The sequence below is a fragment of the Crocodylus siamensis genome, chromosome 7 (genome assembly GCF_052110815.1).
Source record: "Crocodylus siamensis isolate JL-2025a chromosome 7, ASM5211081v1, whole genome shotgun sequence".
Taxonomy (NCBI): Eukaryota; Metazoa; Chordata; order Crocodylia; family Crocodylidae; genus Crocodylus; species Crocodylus siamensis.
In genome coordinates this window covers 30746446-30769494 of record NC_143401.1, presented here as the reverse complement: position 1 = coordinate 30769494, position 23049 = coordinate 30746446, and the positions used below count along the sequence as shown (strand labels likewise).

Here is a 23049-nt window from a genome sequence, read left to right as displayed (position 1 = left end):
TAATGTGCAGTACTGCGTACCATCTTTCCTTGAATTTCTTTTTTCCTGAACAATGTCTATCCTCAGTGTTCCAGTCTTGATTACAGGAATACAGTGGAAATAGTAATCAAGACTAGAACACTATTTCTGTTACCCCTTTCACATCCTACACTATTATTTCCTGTGCTTCCATTTTTGTCAATTATCCTCTTTCCACTAGGAGAGCCAGTCCATTCATTTCTCATTAATCTCATTCAGGAGACTGTATCTTCTAGGTGCACCCCTATCTGACTACTGATCTCACCAGTATTAGTACCCTTTCCATTTGCAGTCCAAATTCTTGTGTTCCTTTATCTGGTGCTTTATTCTTTTGTACCCAGTTTTCCTTTTCATGTGTAATCTTCAAGCTACATCAGCTTTTTTTTACCAGTTTCTGACTTTTAAAATTATTTTCGAGTGAACAAGGTTGTTTTAATATATTTAAGTAATTACAATCCAATGGGGAAGATTAATTCTAAACAAAAGGTAAGAACTTTTGGGGGACTTATTTTGGGGCTATAACCCTTAACAAGGGATAGTAAAATGTACCAAAGTTGTACTTTCTCCCTACATACAGCTGCAAAATAGTTTGTATATTATTTCAGTCACTTGTAATATTAATATTTTTTTAGGAGGATATGGATTTAAAAGCACTTGGTTTTGATGTGGCAGAGGGTGTGAATGAACCATACCTCCCTGGAGACTGCGGGATATTTGTTACCAAAGTAGACAAAGGAAGCATTGCGGATGGTCGATTGAGGTAATGTGCTACCTGGTAGATTTTTTTGCGTGCCACTTTGAAATATAGTTTTTATTTTGGTTTGGTTCTAATTGACATGCCATATTTTCTCACATGTAGCATGCCCCAGAATGTAATGTACACCTTGTTTTTGAAAGGCAGAGTAAATTTTAAAAGGTCTTTCCTTGTAGTAAATACCTGAGTAGCAACAACCAGGGAGCAGAATCTGCTCATTGTTTTACTCCTTGTGAGTTGCCTGCAGATTTTGTTTCCCTTTTGGCTGTAACTGGCAAGAACTGTTTTTACTGAATTTCTCACATACTACGTGCACAACAATTTCCAACAGCTGTTTTTTGTGGGAAAAACATGCATTGTGTGGAAGAATATAGTATTCATTATAAACAAAAGATTGAAACAATTTGGGAAGTCCAGCTTTCTCATTGTAGAGCTGCGATTTAGCACCTTAGTAACTTCAGTGGGGAATTTGCTGCAAATGTTAATATGAAAAAGATTGCTTCTGTACATTATAAAAATGATTCAAACCATTTTGGACTTACTGGTTTGTTTAAGAAAAAAAATTTTTTTTTTAAATCATGCTGGCTTTAAGTGTTGGCCCTTGCCAACTTTTTTCTCTTTTTGGCATTTACTCTGGATACTAGCAGTGTGCGAAATAGGCTGTATTCGATTCAGATTTGGCCCGAATAGGACAGTGATTCAATTTGTTGATTTGGATCACTGTCCCCAATTCAATTCGGCCGAATCTGAAGATTCGATGCCAATTTTGGGCATAGACCCAGCTTTAAAAGTTTTTTCTACATAACTTGAGGTACCAGGTGCAGCTTGTGATCACTGCGATGCTGGGGCGCATGGAGTGTCCCACAGGAGTGCAGGGGGTAGGCCCTCCATGTGCTTGGGGGCAAACCGAGAAAAGGACCAGAAATACTTCTGGTCCTCTGGGGAGCGTGCTGGGGGAGGGGAGCATGCCTCTCTGGCTTGGTGATTGGTTGTGGGGGGACCCCAGGTGCCCCCTCAGACCCAGGAGGCACCAGTCACTGAGCCAGGGGGATGCAGGGGGGGCCCCACAGTGCCCTCCCTGGTGGATCCGGAAGTGCTTCTGGTCCACTTCTGGGTCTGCTGCCGAGCACGCTGGGGAGCCCCCCTTGTGCTCCTGTGGGATGTTGCATCCCCCCCAGCATCTCAGCATTCACAAGCCATCTGGTACCTTGAGGTATGTAGAAAAAACATTTAAAGCTGTGACTGTGTCTGAATTGTTGAATCTCTCTGAATCAATTTGGAGGGTTCCAATTCAATATCAGAGAGATTAAAGGGTGTCCTGATTCGATTCGGAGATTCAGCTTCCAAATTGGGCTGGATCTCCGCCAAATCAAATCAGCGACCGAAGCTTCGCACAGCTGGATAGTGTCTCTTCAAGCATGGGATGTTCTGTTTTTTTCAGTGTTTGTGAAATGTACCTGTATTTGATTCCTGTAGTGTCAGTAGAATTTTTTTTTCATTTCAGGACAAGTGAGACAGTTTACTAGATAGCTCATGAGATTGTCATTACTAGATTTTTTTTGATGAAATAACTAGCTAAGGTCAATTGACTAAAAGACAGTTTGGGCAAATGGGTTAGTAAGGCACTGGTTGTGGGACCATGAGCCCTATGTTTTAGTTGGAATCATTTCCAGATGCTGAAAAAACGTGCTGTCTTAGAAATTTTACAAAGGGGCTTCAAATAAAAAAGGGTTAGCATATCAAGGTGGTATTAGGGCCAACTGTTTTGTGCCCTTCTATTAATAACTGCATATTTGCTATATGCAGCAAAGTATTCTTATTCCTTACCTTTATTTTCATTCTAGGGTAAATGACTGGCTCCTGAAGATAAATGATGTGGATCTTACTAATAAGGATAAGAAACAAGTTATAAAAGCTGTACTTAATGGAGGAGGAGTTATTAATATGGTGGTGCGAAGAAGAAAGTCCTTAGGAGGGAGAATGATAACACCTCTGCACATCAATATTGCTGGCCATAAAGGTAATTATATATAAGTGAGGTTTGGGGTCAGTATATTAGTTTACTTATTTATCATCACAGTTTATCTCAGGTAAGATTTGTCATTAGCTGTTTTTTTAACTGAACAAGAAATAATAGACTCAATTATAGGTTTCTTGAGTGAATATTTTTCATACAAATCTTCTTTTCTTTAGTTTACCCTCTATTATAAAGGCTTATATTGGAGTTCACATGAATAAGCTTGTCAAATCTCTCAAATCTTTGCCCTCTAGCGAAAGAATCTGTTAAATAGTTTTGGTTATGCCAAAATTATCCCCCATTGTTTAAAGGATTTTCAATTTTAGGAAGTCCACTTAATTTCTACTGCGTTCTTATTACATGCATTTCTTTTTGAAGCAGACAAGTCATATATGCATTTAAATTATTTGAAATGCAAGAGTGAATTCAGGTTTATCTTGTGGATTTCAGATAGTGGAATCAGTCTAGAAAATGGACTGTTTGTTGCTGCTCTTGTGCCTGGTAGCCCAGCTGCCAAAGAGGGGTCCCTTACTGTGGGAGACAGAATAATTGCTGTAAGTTTAAAGAAGATATTCTCTACAATTTCATTACTGCAACTAGAATGTGACATATGTCTTTTATTAACTAACTCTCCAACTATATAATCTGTATTTGGCTCATTGCACCATGTTTTCCCTCGTTTATTCATTTGGTAACTAACTATATCTACCCAAATCCAAGACAACTTTGAATTTATAATGACCCCCAATAATTAGATTCTAATCATGGAATATTTATAAATTTGTTATAATTTCCATGTATAGAATCTGTGTTTTGGAGGATAGTCTTAAATTCCCCCTGGCCCACAACCACTGCAGACAGGCAGGAAGCAGTAGGAAACAGTCAGTGTGGGAGGCAAGTGGTATCGTCTCCCCTCCCCCCTCATCTACTCCCTCTGCTGTCTGCTCCCTGTGCTGTCTCCACATCCCCATGCACCCAAACCACCTACCAGTTTTTCCTAGGTTCTGGCCCCAACCCATCTTCTCCTGACCCCCTGTAGTACCATCCCCCCTGTGGCACCATCCCTGCCCTGCTTCTTCCCCCCCCCCCCAAAAAAAAGTGCTTACCCTCCCATTGCAATTCCAGCTCTGGCTGGGGTCCTGCTCTGGCTTGGCCCATAGAACATATGGTGCCTCTGATCCCTGCATGGTTATGCAGCAGCAGTTGCAGTAACAGCAGCTCAGGCCTCAGACCTTCCCTTCCCCTCAGCTTGTTCTCTGATCTAAGATGAGGGGCTCCCCACCTCCCATGTTGCCCAGGGTCTTCCCAACTCTGCTTGTGCACCAGAATTGGGCCCCATGTACCAGGATCAGGTCCTGCTGGCCTGGGGCCCAGTGCTGCCCCTGCCCAGTCCTGCATGCTGGGCTCAGGTCCTCTGCATCCAGTCTAGCATGTAGGGCCCAGGGCTTTTCATGAATCTGGAAATTTGGCAGCAGGGGTGCAGTGCTACCACTCCCCCACAGCCAAACTTTAGGACTTTTGGGGAGTCCCATGGCCTGGATGACAGTGTCAGGGGCCATATCTGGCCAGCAGGCTCAAGGTTGGGCACCCCTGCTTTAGAATAATGTGTTAATATTTGTAGGTTGGCTGCATAATAGAAAATATAAGGCCCATGGAGGGGGCCTTCAGCTCTTGGGAAAGTTTTGATAGTGTGGTTGCAGTAATTCTTTCTTCAGATGTTATTTAAGGAAATCATGCAAACTTCCTCCTTTCACAGTAGATAAGGTAAGACTAATTCTGCCATTACAAGTTAAAAATAAAGATTATCTGGGTCCCACATTTATTCTCCCTTTAAAAGTGGAGAAGTTGACTTAGTTGAATGCCTTGATAATCTTCAGGACTCATAGTAGCGATGATACCTTTTATTAGACCAGCAAGATTTTTGCAAAAAAAATATTTAATGGCAAGCTTTCCGGCACAAACACCCATCATCAGGCATTGGAGAAAAGATTGTAAAAGTTCTGAGTAGAAATGAAAGTTCATATTTCAGATTCCTGTGAAATATGAACTTTAATTTTTGTCCAGGAGAACTTTTACAACCTTTTCTCCAACGTCTGATGAAGGGTGTTTGTGTCCAAAAGCTTGCAATTAAATAAATTTTTTTGGCAAAAATCTTGTTGGTCTAATAAAACATACCATCTCTACTACGAGGCCTGATTGCCTTTTCCTCTAGACCAGTATGGCTCCAACCTGGATACTTGATTATCTTCAAGAACTCCTATGATTTGAGAAATCTCATGGAGGCCTGCCTTTTACCTTCAGTCTTTCTTTTGAACTGAAGAAATGGTTCCTCTGGACCAAGTTTAAGAAATAAAAAGCTACATATTTTCAGAGCTGATATCAGGGTACTGGATTTGTGCAGCTGCATAAGACGAAGTAGAGGTACACAGAGTGGAGCAACAACATAGTTAAGCTCCATATACTGTGAAGTGGGAAATCCAAAACTACAGTTCAATTTATAGTATAGCTCTGGTGATTCTTTGTGACTGAAAAGACTGAATTCACTGATGTGGAAAATTAATCCCAAATGGGGCACTGACATTTTACTTTCTGCTTTAATTGATGATTTATTTAGTATAACCCAGTATTTTCCCCATCACATAGAAAGTAAAGAAAGATGATCACAGACTGCTACCTCTGTTTTGCTAAATATTTATTTGTTTTTATGCAGATTAATGGCATTGCACTAGATAATAAATCGCTGACTGAATGTGAAGCTTTGCTGAGAAACTGTAGGGATTCTCTTACACTTTCATTGATGAAGGTGAGTGTTAATATGAAGTTGCAGGATTTTATTTTGTTTATACAGGTAGCCAGATGTTCAGATTTTTCTAACTGTGCAGAGAGGAGGGAAGAGCAAGTATGAAATAGACTGATGTGGAAATTCATCAAAAGCCAGTACTGAAATGGGTTTGTCCTGATTTACTTATGATTGAGCAGTATTGATAATTACTACACTATAGGAGGCTGTTTGCCATCATACAATATGTGAAATTGTTTGTTCTTGGGCCCATTCCTAAGGAAATGCTGTTCACTTAAAAATAACTGCAGCACAGTTAATGTTAATTTAGCTTCCTTGCTGTCAGCATTAAAAGTTTCAGGAAGTCCAGTGGCTGAATGGACATGGAAACAAAATTTTCCTCTTGCCCTGTAGAGAGGGTCCCCTTCCAGATTAGGGTAAACCTAGGGCATATGGATTCTGTCCATGATGTCCATAAATGTTTGTTCTGTACAGTTCTCAGTATAGATCATTATTCCTTGTGGTCATTCCTGTTGACCCCAACATGTGCAATGTGCATCACATTCACACAGTAACAATTCTTGTCTAAGGAAGCTTATATAGGCACTAAATAGACAATATTGACAAAACATGGGAAGAAAGTTCTTGAAAGCTGATTTCTCTGGGACGAATCAGTAAGTTACTGGTAGAACTAGAACCTATGTTTCCTGATTCCCAGGTCAGTGCCTAGCACACGATGCTGACTTTCTATGATTATTTCTTACAAAATTAAAGGGCTTTTTCCTCCTTCATTTAGTTTGTATTGACTTTAGTGTAAATTAGAGAGGGCTGAGGATGCTCAATGTGAAAATAAAAATGTACCATAACAGTAACATGATTAAATGTTTTTCTCTTCCCAGGTTTTTCCTCAGAGCTCATCTTGGAGTGGTCAAAACATATTTGAAAACCTGAAAGATTCAGAGAAAATATCAAATGGTAGGGTTCATACATCAGACATACAAGCTCAAAATAAAAGAAATCTGAAACTCAACAGTTCAACGCAGACAGACATTTTCAGTCCAGAAATCCTGGATGGCAAGAAGGACCAGAGTGACCAGGGTAGTGGTTCGTTTTGTGATCACAAGCCCTTTTCCAGTAGTGCTTTACGAGCAGACTCTCACAGGAGCATGGTGCATGGTTGCCACAGTAATTCAGAGCATAGTCTCAGTTCCTTTAATCCAGATGCATATGGGGAGCGAGGCTATGCAATTGTTGACTTGGAGAACAGAAGATTGCCATTTGAGCCTACAGGAGCTGACTGCATCATGGTTGAGACCACATTAGACAAAGGACATGGAGCTAAGCACAGTGGTGGTACTTGGCCCAAAGTGGTGGTAAACATTTCAACGGTAGAAACAGAAAAGTTCTCTGTGTATAAAAAGCCAAAACAAAGGAAATCCATCTTTGATCCTGACACTTTCAAAAGACCACAGACTCCTCCCAAATTGGAATATCTCTCTCCCAATCAAATGTCAGGCCATTCGCCTCAGCCCTCAAAAATGGAAGTTGGGTCAACTCCTCCAACACCTCCCAAAAGAAGTGATTCTATTAAGTTTAAACATAAACAGCAGACGAGTTCTGCATCAGACTCTACTGTAACAACGGGATCTCCACCTACCAGTCCAGCTACTGTCCAAGCACCTGTTCCTTTGGCACTTAAGCAGGATTCTGCCACTCACAAGGGGCACAATAGGAACGCTGGGCATTATTACCGGGAGGAGGGAGTTGACTGTGCACATCTGTCCTCAAGAAAATCCTGTGAAGATGACATTGGCTTTCAAAGAGTTGACGAGCCAGAGATGAAAAGGCCAAGACCAAAATCTGCTCCTGCTTTGAGGCATAAAATGACCCCTGTGCCCATCCCTAATCCATCACTTCAGGTAGAAATTCAGTATGTGGCAGCAGTAAGCAGGGACCTTGTTCAGTGTTTTTATAAGGTATTTGTGCTTTTGGGTGCCTGATATGCCACTTCAGAGCATGTACACTCAGCACATGCTGAAAACACAGGCCTTATTAAAACAGCTAAAATCAGTTGTCACTTATAAAAACTTGAAGACTTTTAGATTGTGCAATGCAAAAATAGTTCTCAGAACTTTGGTATTATAAAAGCTTTGATGGTCCTATAATAAGAGTATCTGGTTTGATAGTTGCTTCATGGATTTTGTGTTCTTTGGTAGCAGGTGTTCATAGTACTAATTTTAGATATCTCCGTCCTGTCTCAAATATGTTGTTAACAAAATCCAGAAAACTATGGATATGTTATGTAATACTTATTATAGTAATATAAGAAATGTAAAGGGCTCTCACATGTGACATTTACATTTTTAGCCAGAAAATATCATGCTTTTTTTGGCACCAACCAACATGGAGGGAATATGCAAGACCAGATGAGCTTGGTCATGTCATGTCCGTGCTAGTTATCAGTACTTTTCCAGTAGTCTTACAGGTGTCAGAAAAGTGACTACAGCTCCAACAGATTTTGTTTCTGACAATAAAAATATAATTTTTCCCTCCCATTCTTTAAAATGATTGGAACATTGCTGTGTATTGAAAGAATAGTGCCCCCAACCAGAGAGTTGAACTTTTGCAGGTGTAAGAGTGTGTGCAATTTTCTCTACGCTGTTAGTCAAGCAAAATTTGCAGGTTCACAGCAGGGTTTCAGTAAGTTTTCTGGAAGAATACTTCTAAGGATTGCATTCATAGTAGTACCTTTTACGCTGAAAATTTCTCACAGTGATTTTGCTACGTATAATAATTTGTAGATAAATTTATATTTACTCAAGTTTAGGTTGGGGGCTTTGTTATCATTTACTGCTTTTCACTTGTTTGTATGTTCTCTAAAGTCTATCTTTTATAGTTGAGATACTCATGCTTGCCTCAGCATATGGGTTTATTTTAGATACATTATACAAAATCTTTATTAATTTACGGATATTTACTTAAATCCTGCTACAAACCCAACAATTTAGGTTTACTAGCAGTGTGCACTCCATCTCCAAAATTCCAACTTTCTGGTTGGGTAATATTTTTTAAACATATATCTGGACTCCAACTAGCTTCACATCCTATAATTTCATGGGGTCTTGGAGTTAAGCACCTGTACACGTATTGTGTGTTTTACTCTTCCCCGATCCTTCAGCAAGTCAGAAGACCCTGCAACCCATCAGTGGGCTTAGGTCAAGGAGCAAGGGAGGCTTCATGCCTCAGAGAATTGTCTCTATGCCCAGTGTCTCCTGCGGTTATCCTTAGGTTGGTACACCTTATACACCCACCCTTTGATCTGGAGGTGATGAGCATACCCAAGATTTTTGATGAAGATAAACAGAAAGAAACAGAAACAGTTCACAAACAGCACTAGTCATGCTTGGGTAACAGCATGTTTGCTGCTGACACAGCAACCACTGTATGGTCTTAGGAATGTCTATCAGTGGGTTTTTAATTTTCTCCTTTTATATAACAAAACTTTCCTGTCACGTTAACTGATAAGTAGTTTTTAGGAATGTATTCTTTGTGTGCGTGTGTGTGTGTATATCTCACAGCTTTTTATGCTGTAAACTTTTTCTATTGAAAATGCTGTACACTGAAACCTGTACTTGTCTTCCTGTAATTACATCATTGGCCAACAAAATCTAGTCCTCATTAGAGTCCTTAACTTACCCTGTGTGAAGTGGATAACTTAGTTGTTTCCACAACCCACACCAGCTCTTCAAATTGACTTGCCAAAGCAGTCAGAAAAAAAATTGCCCTCTCTGCATCTTAAAGCAGGCTCATTGCCCTGCACTTTCAGGCCCAAATATCAGTCTTGTTTTGGCAGCAGCTGCTCCACTGACTGGGGTGGGTAGTAGCTTCTATTTTAAATATATCTATCTCATTCTTGGCAGGGGAGGGGAGGGGTGGTTAATGTTCAGTTACTAGGAGCCATATGTTTTACAGAGAAGTTGAATTAAAGGGCATTTCCTTTATATGCCAGGATAGGCGTAAGTTGCAAGCACAGACTTTCATTTTGCAAGATACAGTGGGCACGTGCCATAACTTAAGCATTCAAGCAGGTCCCTTGAATCAGTGGAATCTTCTAACATTCTTAAAGTTAAATGTATCAGAGCTATGAAGGAAGAAGTAAATATGAAGACCACAGTTAGAAATGTATACAGAGAGACTCCAAGACTGGGACTGGATAGCCAGAGATGGTGGGGTTTCTTTGTATACATATGAAAATAGTGGTCTGAGAGGACCTTGTGGAAGTGAATGAAAACTGAGATGAAGGTGGGGAGGAGCATGAAGATAACTTGACCTAGAAAGTAAAGACAGTGAAAAATAAGAAGTAGGTAGTGATATTACTAAAACATAAGAATCAAAACATAGCAGGCATGACCGTGCTATGAACTAGAAAACTTGTTATTTCTGCCGTAGTTATACAAAACTTTTTTGAATTAGTTTGCTGCCTACAAATGTTAATCCTAGGTTGGTTGGGATGCACTTCTTGCTTACAGGTACAGAAATACTGTCCAGCCAGCGAAGAACATCTGTCTCCAGACCTCCAGGAGTGGGCACCATATTCTCCAAAACGTTCTACTAGGCATAGCGATGGTTTTGCACCTTCTTCCTTGTATGCTGGAGGCATGTCAGCAGGTTAGTAACACCAATTTTAAATGGTAATGACTGTATTGAAAGTCTTTTATCTTGATTTTAACCTACTTAACAGGAAAGTCAGAAATGTTCCTTCTGTGTTCAAAGCATAAATCCATGAATGGATTTTAAGGCAAGAAGGGACCCATTTAGTGTGATCTTCTGCATAACAGGCAATATCACTTTACCCATTAATTTCTCTATCCAAATGTAAAATTTCTGGTTGACATTGACTCTTGAAGTGAATCACAGTTATTATTTATGTTCCAATAGGGCCTACTCATTCTAAATTAGGGATGTATTGTTCAAGGTATAGGGTAAATATATACAAAGATGTAACAATTGCATTGATATTTCCCAGCAGAAACTCACCTTTTAAAAGTGACTAAAATGTATGTTTGTTCATTACCCAGGAGATGCTCCCTGTTGTGAATAGAATAAATTCTAAATAGAGAAGGCGTGCAAAAGGGGAAGAGATGCAAAAGGCACCTACTGATTAATTACATTGCCCCAAGTAATGCAGCTTACAAACTATGAATCAGACTTATAGTCCACTAGACTTCACTGCTTCTCTCTAAAGGAATGCATCTTGTATTAAGGTGCCCCAAAAAAACAAGGGCTAAGGGCTCATGACCAGTTCATTTTTTTTGATGAGAGAGCTGGAGTGTCTGCCTATCATTTGTGGAGTTCAAGCTAACGAGGCAAAAAATATTGTCAGGATGCTTAAAAAAGTCAGGTCTGGATTTGGTTGCCCAAAAGGTATTTTGAGATACCCTAAAAAAGGTCTGATATTCCCAGGAATATCAGATTTTTTTTAACACATATTTTGCAACTGTTGGGCCTAGGTTCATGGCAAGCTCTGGACCCCTGTTGGTGAGCCTGCAAGACAGGCATCAGTTTTCCTGTGACCTTTTAGAAACAGAGATTTGGGGAAAAAATCAACCTTTTGTAGATCTTGAAAGCTGAGGTCCTAAAATTGGTGGAACTTCTGAAAATCTTGGACACTATCGTCACGGAGGCACTGGGGTGCTCCCTGCCTAAGAAAGAGATAAGATGAGCTGTCAGTCACCAGGGCAGCTCAGGTGCTGATTGTCAGAGCTGCCAATCACCAGGGCAGCTCAGGTGCGGGTTGCTAAGGCAACCAGCCGGTCAGGTGGCCAGAAGGGGGCAGGGCCAGGCCTTTATAAATAGCCCAGGCTGGAGCCTGACTAGCAGTTTCCTTCTGGCAGCCGCAGGAGCAGGAGCTCTGCGGCTGAGCTGAGTGGCCTGAATTGGTAGTGGCAGCATTGTGGTGCTGACTGGCTGCGATGATGGCAGGGATGAGAGCACCTTGACGAGAGGTATGGTTGGAGGCCCTGGGGGGGGCTCAGTGTTTATGTTAGGAGCAGGAGGCTCTGTGTTTTATGTTGAAGCCAGGTGGCTGGCGTTTTGGTTATAGTTACACCGGAGGACCGGGTGAGGCTGTAGGGGAGTGAGGAGGCCTCAGGGGGCTCCCCAGCAGCCTGGGGGTTCCCAGTGCCCAGTAGGGGCACGGTGCCAGTAGGGCACTACAGTTTGCGCTGGAGAGGCATGGTGTTTGTGCCAGAGAGAGGTGTGGTGTTTGTCCAGTGGGGCGAAGGACCCAGAGAAGGGTCAAGGGGGCCAGGCATGGCTGCGGCCACCTGAGCCCCAAGCGCGAGGAGCGCGGTATAGGCCCAGTAGGAAGGCAGCCGCCGCGGGGAGCGCGGCGTGGGGCCTAGAAAGGGCAAGGCCCCAGAGGGGGTGGAGAGCGTGTGCAGAGAGCGCGGCGGAGGCCCAGAGGCAGGGCAACAGCCGCGGAGAGCGCGGCGTGGGCTCTAGAGAGGGCAAGGCCCCAGAAGAGGCAGAGAGCGCGGCGCAGGCCCAGAGGCAGGGCAACGGCCGCGGAGAGTGCGGCGTGGGCCCTACAGAGGGCAAGGCTCCAGAGGGGGCAGAGAGCGCGTGCGAGGAGCGCAGGCGTGGGCCCAGAAGGGGGGCAACGGCCACGGATAGGGCGGCAAAGACCCGACAGGGGCGAGAGGCGCCGGAGGCACGGTAGAGGCTCTGAGAAGGGCACAAAAGCCCAGAGGTGGGCAATTGAGGCCCCAGAGCAGGGCAGTGGGCAGAGAGCCAGGCCCAAGGGGCGCCGGAGACGGGATGGCGGCAGAGAGCCAGGCCCAGGGGCGTCAGGTGGGTGATGAGCCTGGGGTGCTAGAGAGAGCACCAGAGGGCATGGGACCACACAGCGTCCCACGCATACCCCTTAAGGGAGGGGTGCAGAGAGGTACCCCATTTTGGAGTAGGGGCAGGACCATACGTACCGTTCACCAGGGAGATAAAGGCAGCCTCCCATTTAAAACTCATTTAAGATCAAAGTCGTGGCAGGCAAGAATCTGAGGGTGCTGAGTCCAGCCTTGAGTGACGGTAGGGGGCGCTAGGGAGTTCACGGCCGCTCCTAGGCCCCACTCCCTCACAACTATCTAGATTAGGAAATGAACCAAAGCACGTTTGTGTTGATGTGCCATTGAAGAAGAAATCCACATATTGCCCAGTGCAGTTATCAAAATAAACAGGAAAACCAGAACACATTCAGAGACTTGAGTTCCAGCAGAACAAACATGCTGTCAATAGAAATGAACTTTGCTCTGGAAAATATGCTTTTGACCTGACCTGTGCTAAGCAGGGTCAAAACATAGTCAAGTACCCAGACTTTCTACTATAAATTGGACAAGGTGTGCTGCTTGTTTGCAGTTTGAAAAACATGTCACTAAACGTGTCATTTAGCCTTTCAGTAACAGTCGATTTTAGAGGGCTGTTCCCACACACACATTTGACTTGCTTCAGAATTACAGCACAGCTACTAGCATTGGGCCTGTTGTTCAAGGATAAGGTTATTTTGACTATAAAACTTTACAGAAGTTTTGGGGTTATATAGGAATCTGAAGTATCTTCATTGCTTGTCATGATAAACAGTATATTCACCTTACACTTTTTTTGTGGATATATTGGGGTTCCTTCTGATGGTCTAAACTAGACCTGACATGAATTCCATAAAAGTTCAACCTTTAACATGAGCCACTTTCAGCAGATGTATGGAAAGCCATGATTTCTAAATCTATCCAAGCATCTTTAGTAATGTCTACATTGAAACACCAACTCTGCCTGATAATTAAAGTTGTTTCTGAGCACATTTAATACCCCCTTACCACCTTTCAAGTCTTTCTTCTGCTTTCTAACTATTGAGGTTCTGTTAAAGCTGGCTATTTATGTATGTGAAGCAGTGGAAAGCTTCAAGCCTTGTCATATTTGATCTTCCATCTGGACAAAGTGTTTTTATGGTATTTGGTTGCACCTTGCCCAAGATACTATTTTGCCATTCTTTTTTCCCTAAAATATCTATAGGTAACCATTGATTCTTTAGACTATGTTGTACATGTAAGAGGTCTAGTCAGGTGCCTGATGAATCCATGTGTGGCTGACAAGCCAAAGAGTGACACGCTTGATGCAAGTTTCACAAATCCATGTGTTGTCCGAGTTGGAGGTGAAGTTTACAGCACGCTGCTTCCTTCTTTCTCACTTGGCTTCCATCCTCTGGATCAAAGCCACTTCATGTAGAGCTGCACCCAGTGCCGGATGTTCCCTCGGGATTCTGTTGGACAGGATTCTGCCCACTCCTCCCAGCTTTCTACATTGAATGACTTAATATAATTTTTGCACATAACTTGGTAACACCATACAGAGCAACCCTGATTTCTACAGCCAGTGAATCTCGCTGTACAAAATATTCTTGGAAATAGACTCTCCTCCCATTCTTCTGACATGGCTGAGCCGTGATAGCCATCTTTTCTTGATAGTGGTTTCTAAATGTGTCAGTCCTGCGCACTCCAGTACCTCTGTGTTTTGCATTTTGTCTTTCCACTTTATTTTTAGGATCCTGTGCAGGCATCTAGTATGAAAGTTGTTCAGTCTTCTAATGTGCCTAGCATATGTAGTCCCATGTTTCTGAACCATAAAGCAGGGATAAACATAGAAATAGCAAAAATAGTACTACTTACATATAACCAGAGACCTGGAAAATCCCTTTGAGAGATCTGACTTTTGAACTGAAGTTATTTATTCTTCACAAGATGTTGATTCTTAGTGAAATCTAATGCAGAAGTACTCAACCTCTGGCCCTCAGGCCAGGTCCAGCCTGCAGGGGCTCCTCATGGGTCCAGAAGCCTGGCAATGGGGGAGCGGTGGCAGTATTAATTGCTGTTCCCCTGCTGGCAAATTTCTGGACCCATAGTGGGCTGGACAACATGACCCTGAGTGCTAAATCACTCAGTGCATGGTCAGGTCAGGCCTGTGTGTGGCTGGATTTAGGCGCATGGGCTCAGATCAGGATGGCATACAGCTGGATTCAGGCTGGGTGGCACACCCATGAACTAAATCCATGTGGGATCTGGCACATGGACAAACCCTGTGCAAGGCCAGAAGATTAGGTACTATAGTCTAATGAATGGGCCACTGAACTGGACAGTAAGGGTACATTTACACATAAGGCATGTGCACTTGCAGCAGCTCAGATAGGATAGGCACAAATTTGTGCCAGAGATATTTGCATCAGCACATGTGCCAGAACATGCACTTTGGTGTGGGGCAAGTAGTGCTGCTTGGGACAGACTGACCCTGCCCAGCTCCTCTGGGATCTTGAGCTAGGGGGAGCTAGAGCCTGAGGCCAGCACCTGTGCTGGCCCCAGCAGTATAAAACCTGCCTTAGCGAGCAGCTTAGGGCTACTTGCTCTCAGGAGTCTCTGAGGCCCAGCCAATTGACCTATGGGGACACTGCCCCCCCATTCCAGCTGAACTGCTGCAGCAGCCTTGACCCACAGTGGCCTGTGTACCCTCTACCCACTGCAGCAGTCTGGCAGTGGCAGCTGCTGCCTGGCTGTGATGTGTTGCCACCTGCAACAGTCTCTGCCCTCTTGGACCTGCAGCCCCATATCTGTATATCTGCCAGACCTGGATGGGAACTACACTGGTCTGTAGTATGGGCACAACAGCAGAGCTGTCTGCACGTCTGGGCCAGTTGTCAGTGGGCCGTGTTGGCCTTTGTGCAGCACTGCTGTCATGTGTGTCCCCGCCCTGCCATCTAGGCAGCTATTGCCTGGAAGATGTTCTCAGTGTGGTGGGGTAGGGAGGATGTGCTGTGTGTAGCTGGATGTGGGAGGGTGTGGGTAGGTGTAGGGGGGTGTGGGGGGCATGGAGTGTGTAGGTAGGTGGGGAATGTGGGGTTTACAGGAGAGGGATGGGGTGTGTGGGCCACCTCACCCTCGTGAAGGATGGGCCCAGCCTGACCCAACCTGGTCAGGCCTAGCCTGCCCCGCTAGTGCATGCCTTGAACAGGAGCTGCAGGTAGTAACAGGAGCCATACCATCCTATCCAAAGGCATGCTGACCAGGCTGGGCGGAAGCCCCCACCATAAGCTGCAGCTCCAACTGGCTCCCTGCCCCAACCTGGCTGGGCAGTGCCTGGCTCAGCTCCATTCCCTCTCTCACCGCAGGGTCCTCAATCTCCCCCCCACCCCCATGCCCCTTCCACCGCAGTAGACTTAGCAGCTGCTTTTCAAGCTGCCAGGCTATGTATCGGAAATGGAATCAGTTTCAGCCCAAAGAGTGCATCCCTAGAAAATTTACCAGACAGTGTTTTGTACAATACTAAAGTGTGAATGTTCTTAAATGAAAAAGACTTAAATAATGAGATCTACATATAAGTAGCAACTTCACAGTGCTGTGAATATTTATACTCTAAGGCTAAAGGACATAACAGAAGTGGGAGTGTTTAAGCCAGGGGTGGGCAATTATTTCAGGCAGAGGACCACTTACTGGGTTTTGGCAAGCCATCAAGGGCCACATGACAGGCAGCCAGGAACAGATAAATATTAATTTTCTAAATTTTTTAGGGGCCCTGCAGGCCAGTGAGAATGGCTTGTTGGGCCACATTTTGCCTGCCCCTGGTTTAAGCCCTGTGGATGAAAGAAGAATGATTATAAATTCTATCAGTTCTTCCTTTGTTCCACTAAAATCTGCCACCTTATCTACTTGTGATTATTTACTTAGAAGTATGGCATTATTGTTGTTTTATGCAAATGGTTGACATTTTTATGATGGAGGAAAAAGAGAATATTTTTATGTTAGCAGATACGCTCTGGACTGTTCAATAAAGTACTTAATGGCTTACGCCTAGGAGTTATGAATCTCGCTTCCTACTTCTAGACCATATACGTGTTTCAGGCAGATGTCTTTTGCCCATTCTTGACTATGCCTAGAGTATTTGATTGGAATTTAGCAGAGAAAACTCACACCGGACTTTTGTTTGTATTAAAAAAGGTACTGTACCAAGAAGTTTGGCACCATGTCCCGCAGTAACTGCTGTCATGAGAAATCCCATTTATACCGCTTGGAGCCATAGAGTTCATGCTAACAATTGTCCATCTGTTGCCAGCCAGATCTGCCATCAGCATCTGCATCCCAGGTATGAATTCAAAACCCTGTAACTTTGATTTCTTTTCTTTGCATTTGACAACAAATTAAGATGCAACTTTTTCTTGCCAGGCACTGCCGTAGTAGTACAGCATAGTGTTTTTAGATTGTCAGAGTACTTTCACAAACATTGTATTTTGCCCCTTCCTTGATAAGGTTTCTGTGGTCTCCACAGACCTATAACTTTGTCAGGAAAATATTTTTTTCTAAAAATGACCAGATTTTCTTTGCAGGAGCCTGCAAACTCTGTAGAAAACTCAGACCATAACCTTGAAATTAATCATTTAAAAATTACCTGGATTTGAAATTCTGTTTTTTTCTTTTATTAGCTCAAAACTGTTTACTGTTCATATTTATTTATTAGATTTATGAACTTAGTATAGTTAGTCTCCTGAATAGGTTGTGTTATTTAAAGATTATACATTATAAATGTGTACAGATATTAATTATTATTACTGTTGATTTGTTTAAGGCCACCTCTGCTGTGACATTGGAAAACCCAGAAATAAAACCAAACTCTCACTTCTCCAATTAATAAATGAATGTGATATGTTGCAGTATGTATATTCTGCAAATATTTACATAATTTTCAATAATCTTCCTAGTAAAATATTGCATTTTAAAAGAATGAGAGTTTCTTGATAAAGCTTAAGAAGATATGAGTGCAGATGAAAATTGATTATATGTTTTGAACTGTGAATCTATTTACCTTTTATAGGAGTATCTGTCGTAGGATTACAGAGACACATCTTTGTAGTAATCTATTGTACATTTGTTTTTCATGAAATATTTCATCATAATATACATAATCCTAATAAAAATAGCCTTTGGAGGTTGCAGCCTTTGAGTACAATAATATGCTACTTAAACAGGGCTTTCACATTGGCAAAAGCTTTTCAGATGCTAGATCAGGACATCTTAAGTGTTTCTTGTCTGGGTCTGGTTTGCACACTTTCTTTTTAAAACAAAACAAATTGAATTTTAAAAGATTTTTGCTGTGCTTCTTGGGAAATGTTACACATAGCATAGATGTCTAAATCTTAACTCTTTTAAGCTTGCATTGCATTATAAACCTAGTGGATATTCTGTATTAAGTAGCTGTTTGAAGAGTGATAGAGAGCTAAACCAGCCTAGAACCAAAGCAAATGGAATTCACTGACTTGGATCTTACTGCTCAGGGTTAGGTTTCTTTGTATTGCTGACTGAGGTATTGTTAACTGTGCAAATAATTTAATTTTTTTGTATATTATTTTAAAAATTGAATGGAATTCAATTTTTTTTCCTGTCTTCTTTTTGCCAAAACAAAAATCAAAACCCACAAAATTTCATTTTGTCCATACAAAATATAATTTCCCTTGGAGCACTTAAGCAAACTAAGGAAAGAGGAGATAGAGGCAAGTAACTGTTGGGTCTCCTCTACATATGCACGTAAACGCATGATGCGCACAGTTGCGCTTTCTGCCATACCACATGTGCATGTCAGGAGGTGCAATTACGGGATTCTGCATTAGATCCAATTGTGCCTTATTGCTGGGGTAGGGGGAGCCTGATTCTGGGCTTCTGCTGCACAGCAGATGGGGCTCTGGGTCCCAGCTGTGCATGAGGCACAACCTCCACAGCCCCATCAGCTTCAGGACTCAATCTCTGCTGTTGGTGAGGTGCGGCTGGGACTAAGAGCCCTCTATGGGCCTGGGGGTTTCACGGACCCCCAGCCTTGGGTATAACAGCAGCTGATGGGGCTCCAAGCCGCAGGGGAGACCCTGTTACACATGCAAACTAAAGCTCGATAGCAACCAGCTATAAAGTTAGTACACATTTTTGAGGTCTAACTTCATAACTAGTTGGAGCTTTTTATGGTGTTATGGCTGTTTTGCACATGTAGTTGGTCTCAAGGTGATTGCACAGTTAGCCAGTTAATTGCACGATACCTGTAATGTGTAGAGGGGCCTTTGGTGGACTGTGGAGCTGTCCCCTTTTATTCAGTAGTTTAGGCATTATAGTACTTGCTTAGGATTTGATAAAACCAGGATCCCATCTGTCAGGGAATTTAGAGCCACATCTACAATCTCTGAGAAAGTACCCTAATAATCAAGCTACACATAATTCTGAGGTGGAGAATGCTCAGTCTCTCCTGTTGTTTTTTTAACATTTTAACTAATTTAATATTAACTGAATTCAGATGTTCGCTTCTCAGGGGAGTGTATCAACCTTCAGGCTTTTTCCTGGTATCAGTGGTTTTTCAGTTATTTTATACTAAATAGATCAGTGTCAAGAGGAAGAATGAGGCCATCCCCCCATACTTCCCCAAAACACACTTGAATTTGTATGTTTTATAGCAAGGAAGAAATCGCACAGCTCTACTGGTTAGTTTTGAAAAAATTGTTTGGAAGATACTATAACCTACTTTGCTTTTAATTCAGTGCACAGCACCAGGGTCGCCTGAGTTTGGACCTAAGTCACAAACACTCCAGTGATTATTCTGAAAATTCGCGTACAAGACCATCACATGGTTCAAATTCATTGCCTTCCAGTGCAAGACTCGGTAACTAGCATTCACATTCGTTCATGGGGGGAAATACCCCTCCCTTGTGTTAAGGGTAAACAATATAGCAAAAATGTTGCCCCTCAAAGCAGTTTTTATGATGCTCTCATAACTCAAAGAGCCTCCTAGTTTCCCTTGATTCATGTTTCTGGTTAATATAACTTAACTTTTTTTTTCCAACTGGGTGGATTAGTATGAAACCTCCTTTACGAGCCCTCTTTAAAATATTGTTGCCCAGTAGTTCAGTGCTGCATAATTTGCTGTCACCACCAATTAGAGGGAATTGACCAATATAGTTTTGAGCTTTTGCAAGATTGTAAGGAAAAAGAAGTTAGCCCAAAAATGAAGGATAGGTTTTACTAATGATCAAATGCCTCTGTATTTAATTATTTTCTATTCACTTCATACATTGTTGATATCTATATTTGTGTCTATATCCATTACAGTAATATTTAAATATATACATTCTCTTGCAATAAACTTAAAAAAATACTTTCTATTTCTTTTTTTTTCCAAAGTCTATTTTAAAAATTCTGTCTTCAAGAATGATGTGATCCATTACTGAAAGTCTGCTAAAGCTCTTTAAAACTACTGCTGCAAAAATTACACAACACTTTAAGACAGGAAATGTGCTATTTTATTAATTTAAACTGGAACATAACCAAAATTTTTGTAAACTCTTTTCAAAATGTGCTATGGGATGCTTAAAGATCAGATGTGATAGAATTTTCTTGATTAAGTTTTTTGTAAAATAGTTATGCACTGCCCTTATTAAAGGAGGGTGGCAGATAAATCTAAGTAAACAAATGCATTATTTTCGACAAATAACATACAATTCTTTGATAGTGTGTGTATATATATTAGCGATATAAATTATTTAACAACTGGGAATATTTATATTTAGCAATACAGTTTAAATTAGGCAGTTTGCTTGTAACAAAAGTGTTGAATATAAAGTTTTTCATTCATAGATTGAGAGGCTGGAAGGGACCTCGTGAGATCATTGGGTCCAGCCCCCTGTACTAGGCAGGAAAGAGACCTGGGAGTCAAGTGACCCCAGCAAGGTTGTTTTTTAAAGCCCCAATACTGCTAGAAGTGAACTTCTGAATTTCTGCATCCACATGGAACCATTTAATTCCTGTTGGTGGGAGTAGAGTCTAATTATTTTGGTTACATGCATGTATGGGGGGGATTTTTTGTATAGCTGCTGTTACATATGCCAAAAAATTCTGAAGTTTTCTTGTAAATATAGGTTCTTCCACCAATTTGCAGTATAGAACGGAAAGAATTAAGATTCCTTTAACACCACGGTATCCAAGGTCCATCATAGGTTCTGACAGAGGTAAATATTCTTTACTTTTATCCTTTATTTTCCATAATTTAAGTATTCAATAATTCTGACATTCAGAAATTACTAATCAGACAGCCTGGAAACCATAAGATTGGGAAAACTTCCTAAAATTAACAAAGGAAAAAAAAATCAATATCCCCTCCCCCCCCAGACATGTGAAGAAAAGCAATTTCCATTTTTTCTTTTACTTATAAATGCTGGACTTTAAAGCATTCACAGCTACCTCTGTGGGAAGCAGGACCTGGAGCTTTAAGAGAGCATCATATATCCCAAGTGGTTTGTGTAAAATAATGAGTGCCAGCACAACACTGTGTCTTGAGTTCCAGTCATACGTATGGAATCATTTTTCACTTGTAGTGCAATAATATAATGATTCTTTGGGAAGGTATATGGTTTTTATTAATTCTTAAATCATTAAAGTATTTTGCAAACTCACCTAATATATGGTATAAATTAAGAGTTTTAAAAATGTTTTCATTGTATTGGTTCGTTCATCTAGACCAGTCAAGGGCAACGTTTTCAGCAGGTGTGCCACAAATTAACCCCACACCCTTACCAAGTGTCACTCTGATCCCCTTCCCTTACCTGACATGCTGCTCTGCCTTTGATTTTATGTTCTGCCACTGCTGCCTGCCTTCCCTTCCCACCCCTCCCCCCAAATCTGCTGCATATCAACACAGAGGATGCCTGTGCCACTTGTGGTATCTGTGCCATAGGTAAGCCACTCCTGATCTAGTGCATCTTTCATCAGAAATTTTTTTTACCTTTTACAAGTATTTATTGAATAATTGGAAATTGCAGAAATAATATCTTCCTCAGTTAGCCTTTCTTCTGTTTGTGTTCTTTTAAGTGGAGCTAAAATTTTCATAATTTTGTATTCTAAGTGGAAAATTCAAGCTGCTTTGATTAGCTATGTTTAGGTCTTCTGTTGTTGTCCTGTGGTGCCAGGCCAACTCTCAGGATCTCAAAATTGTACTGTTAGATGAGAGGGTGTGACACAATTGCACTTATACCCATACAAAAATTAATTGGGTGTACACACACACACACACACACACACACGGAACATACTCATCCAAGATTACCAGTCTAAGCACATGCACACCTATCACCAATTCAAGCACATAAACACTATACACACCAAAAATTAGACAAAAAAATCAGTTGTCAATACCCACACACTCAATACACATACACGGACCACTAATTGGTATATCATGCACACAATGATATATATGTGTGTATGCATATGTGTGTATGTGTATATATATTTGCCAGTTCACACACACACCACCCATATACACACAGGTAAGTTCCTAACTTGGGTGGTATGGTGTGTATGTGTGTGTTTGTAGTACTTGGGATACCTAGGGTGCTTGGCAGCTATGGGAGGAGGAATCAAGGGTCAAAGATTTCCAGAAGCAGGGAGATAGATGGGGGTTAAGGTAAGAGAGGGAAAAATAAGAGAGTGGAAGTGCCAGGATTGAAAGTTGCCGGGGTTGGAATTAGAACCGGCAGTGGAGAGGAAGCTGGGGTTACTTAAGGTCAAGTGCCTAGGAGTTACTCAGGTCACCTGGTGCCGGGGTGGAAGCTGTGGTGGGCCAGTAGGGGGTGCTCCTGCATTGAGTCACCCACCTCACTGCGCCTGACCACCTTCCAAGCTCCGAGTGCCTTCCTGGAGTGCCTTCCAAGCTCCAAGTGCTTCCGAGTGCCTTCCTCATGTCTGGTTGACCCCCTTCCTGGAGTACACCCACTAGCCTGGGTGTAGAGCTGCCACCACCCAGGGATGGGCTTGATTCTGGCTCTGTGCCCCCTGGGAAACACAGGCCTGGTAGCCCTTGAGGGTACTTGACTGACTTCAAGAACTTGGGCTGCTTCCCTCAATCGGAAGCACAAGTAGTGGTCTCCCTTAGTCAGTCAAACCAAAGGGACCCCAAGGCATAATCTAGACCCACTCCCAATAAGGAGGGCCTCGCCAATTCCCTTCTGTGCCCCCATGATGAATTTATAGGCAGCCACAAGGTCGCCTCTCAACCTTCTCTTATGGAGGCTGAAGAGGTCCAGGTGCCCTAGTCTCTCCTCATAGGTCTTGGCCTGCAAGCCCTTAACCATACAAGTGGCCCTTCTCTGAACCCTCTCCAGGTTATCCACATCCCTCTTGAAGTGTGGTGCCCAAAACTGCACGCAGTATTCCAACTGCGGTCTGACCTGTGCTCGACAGAGGGGAAGTATCACCTCCTTGGTTCTGTTGATGCATGATAAAGTGCAGTTAGCTTTTCTGATGACTTCATCACACTGACGACTCATGTTCATCTTGGAGTCCACTAGGACTCCGAGATCCCTTTCTGCTTCTGTGCTACTGAGCAGCTCATTTCCTAGGCAGTAGGCGTGCTGGACGTTTT

General features: G+C 42.3%; 1 protein-coding gene across 2 annotated transcripts in view; it reads left to right on the top strand.

The window, feature by feature from the left end:
• The window catches only part of DLG5 (discs large MAGUK scaffold protein 5), a 194605-nt gene that overhangs the window by 140831 nt on the left and 30725 nt on the right, over nucleotides 1–23049 (top strand). Inside the window, exons 12-20 of one of the 2 annotated variants that reach the window (XM_090057165.1) lie at nucleotides 651–778; nucleotides 2617–2792; nucleotides 3240–3343; nucleotides 5500–5592; nucleotides 6468–7487; nucleotides 10098–10236; nucleotides 16602–16746; nucleotides 19175–19296; nucleotides 20549–20638. In XM_090057165.1, the coding sequence (XP_089913291.1) occupies nucleotides 651–778; nucleotides 2617–2792; nucleotides 3240–3343; nucleotides 5500–5592; nucleotides 6468–7487; nucleotides 10098–10236; nucleotides 16602–16746; nucleotides 19175–19296; nucleotides 20549–20638 (2017 nt within the window). Of the gene's footprint in view, nucleotides 1–650; nucleotides 779–2616; nucleotides 2793–3239; nucleotides 3344–5499; nucleotides 5593–6467; nucleotides 7545–10097; nucleotides 10237–16601; nucleotides 16747–19174; nucleotides 19297–20548; nucleotides 20639–23049 lie in introns of both variants that reach the window. The other variant, XM_090057164.1, reaches the window with a different exon arrangement.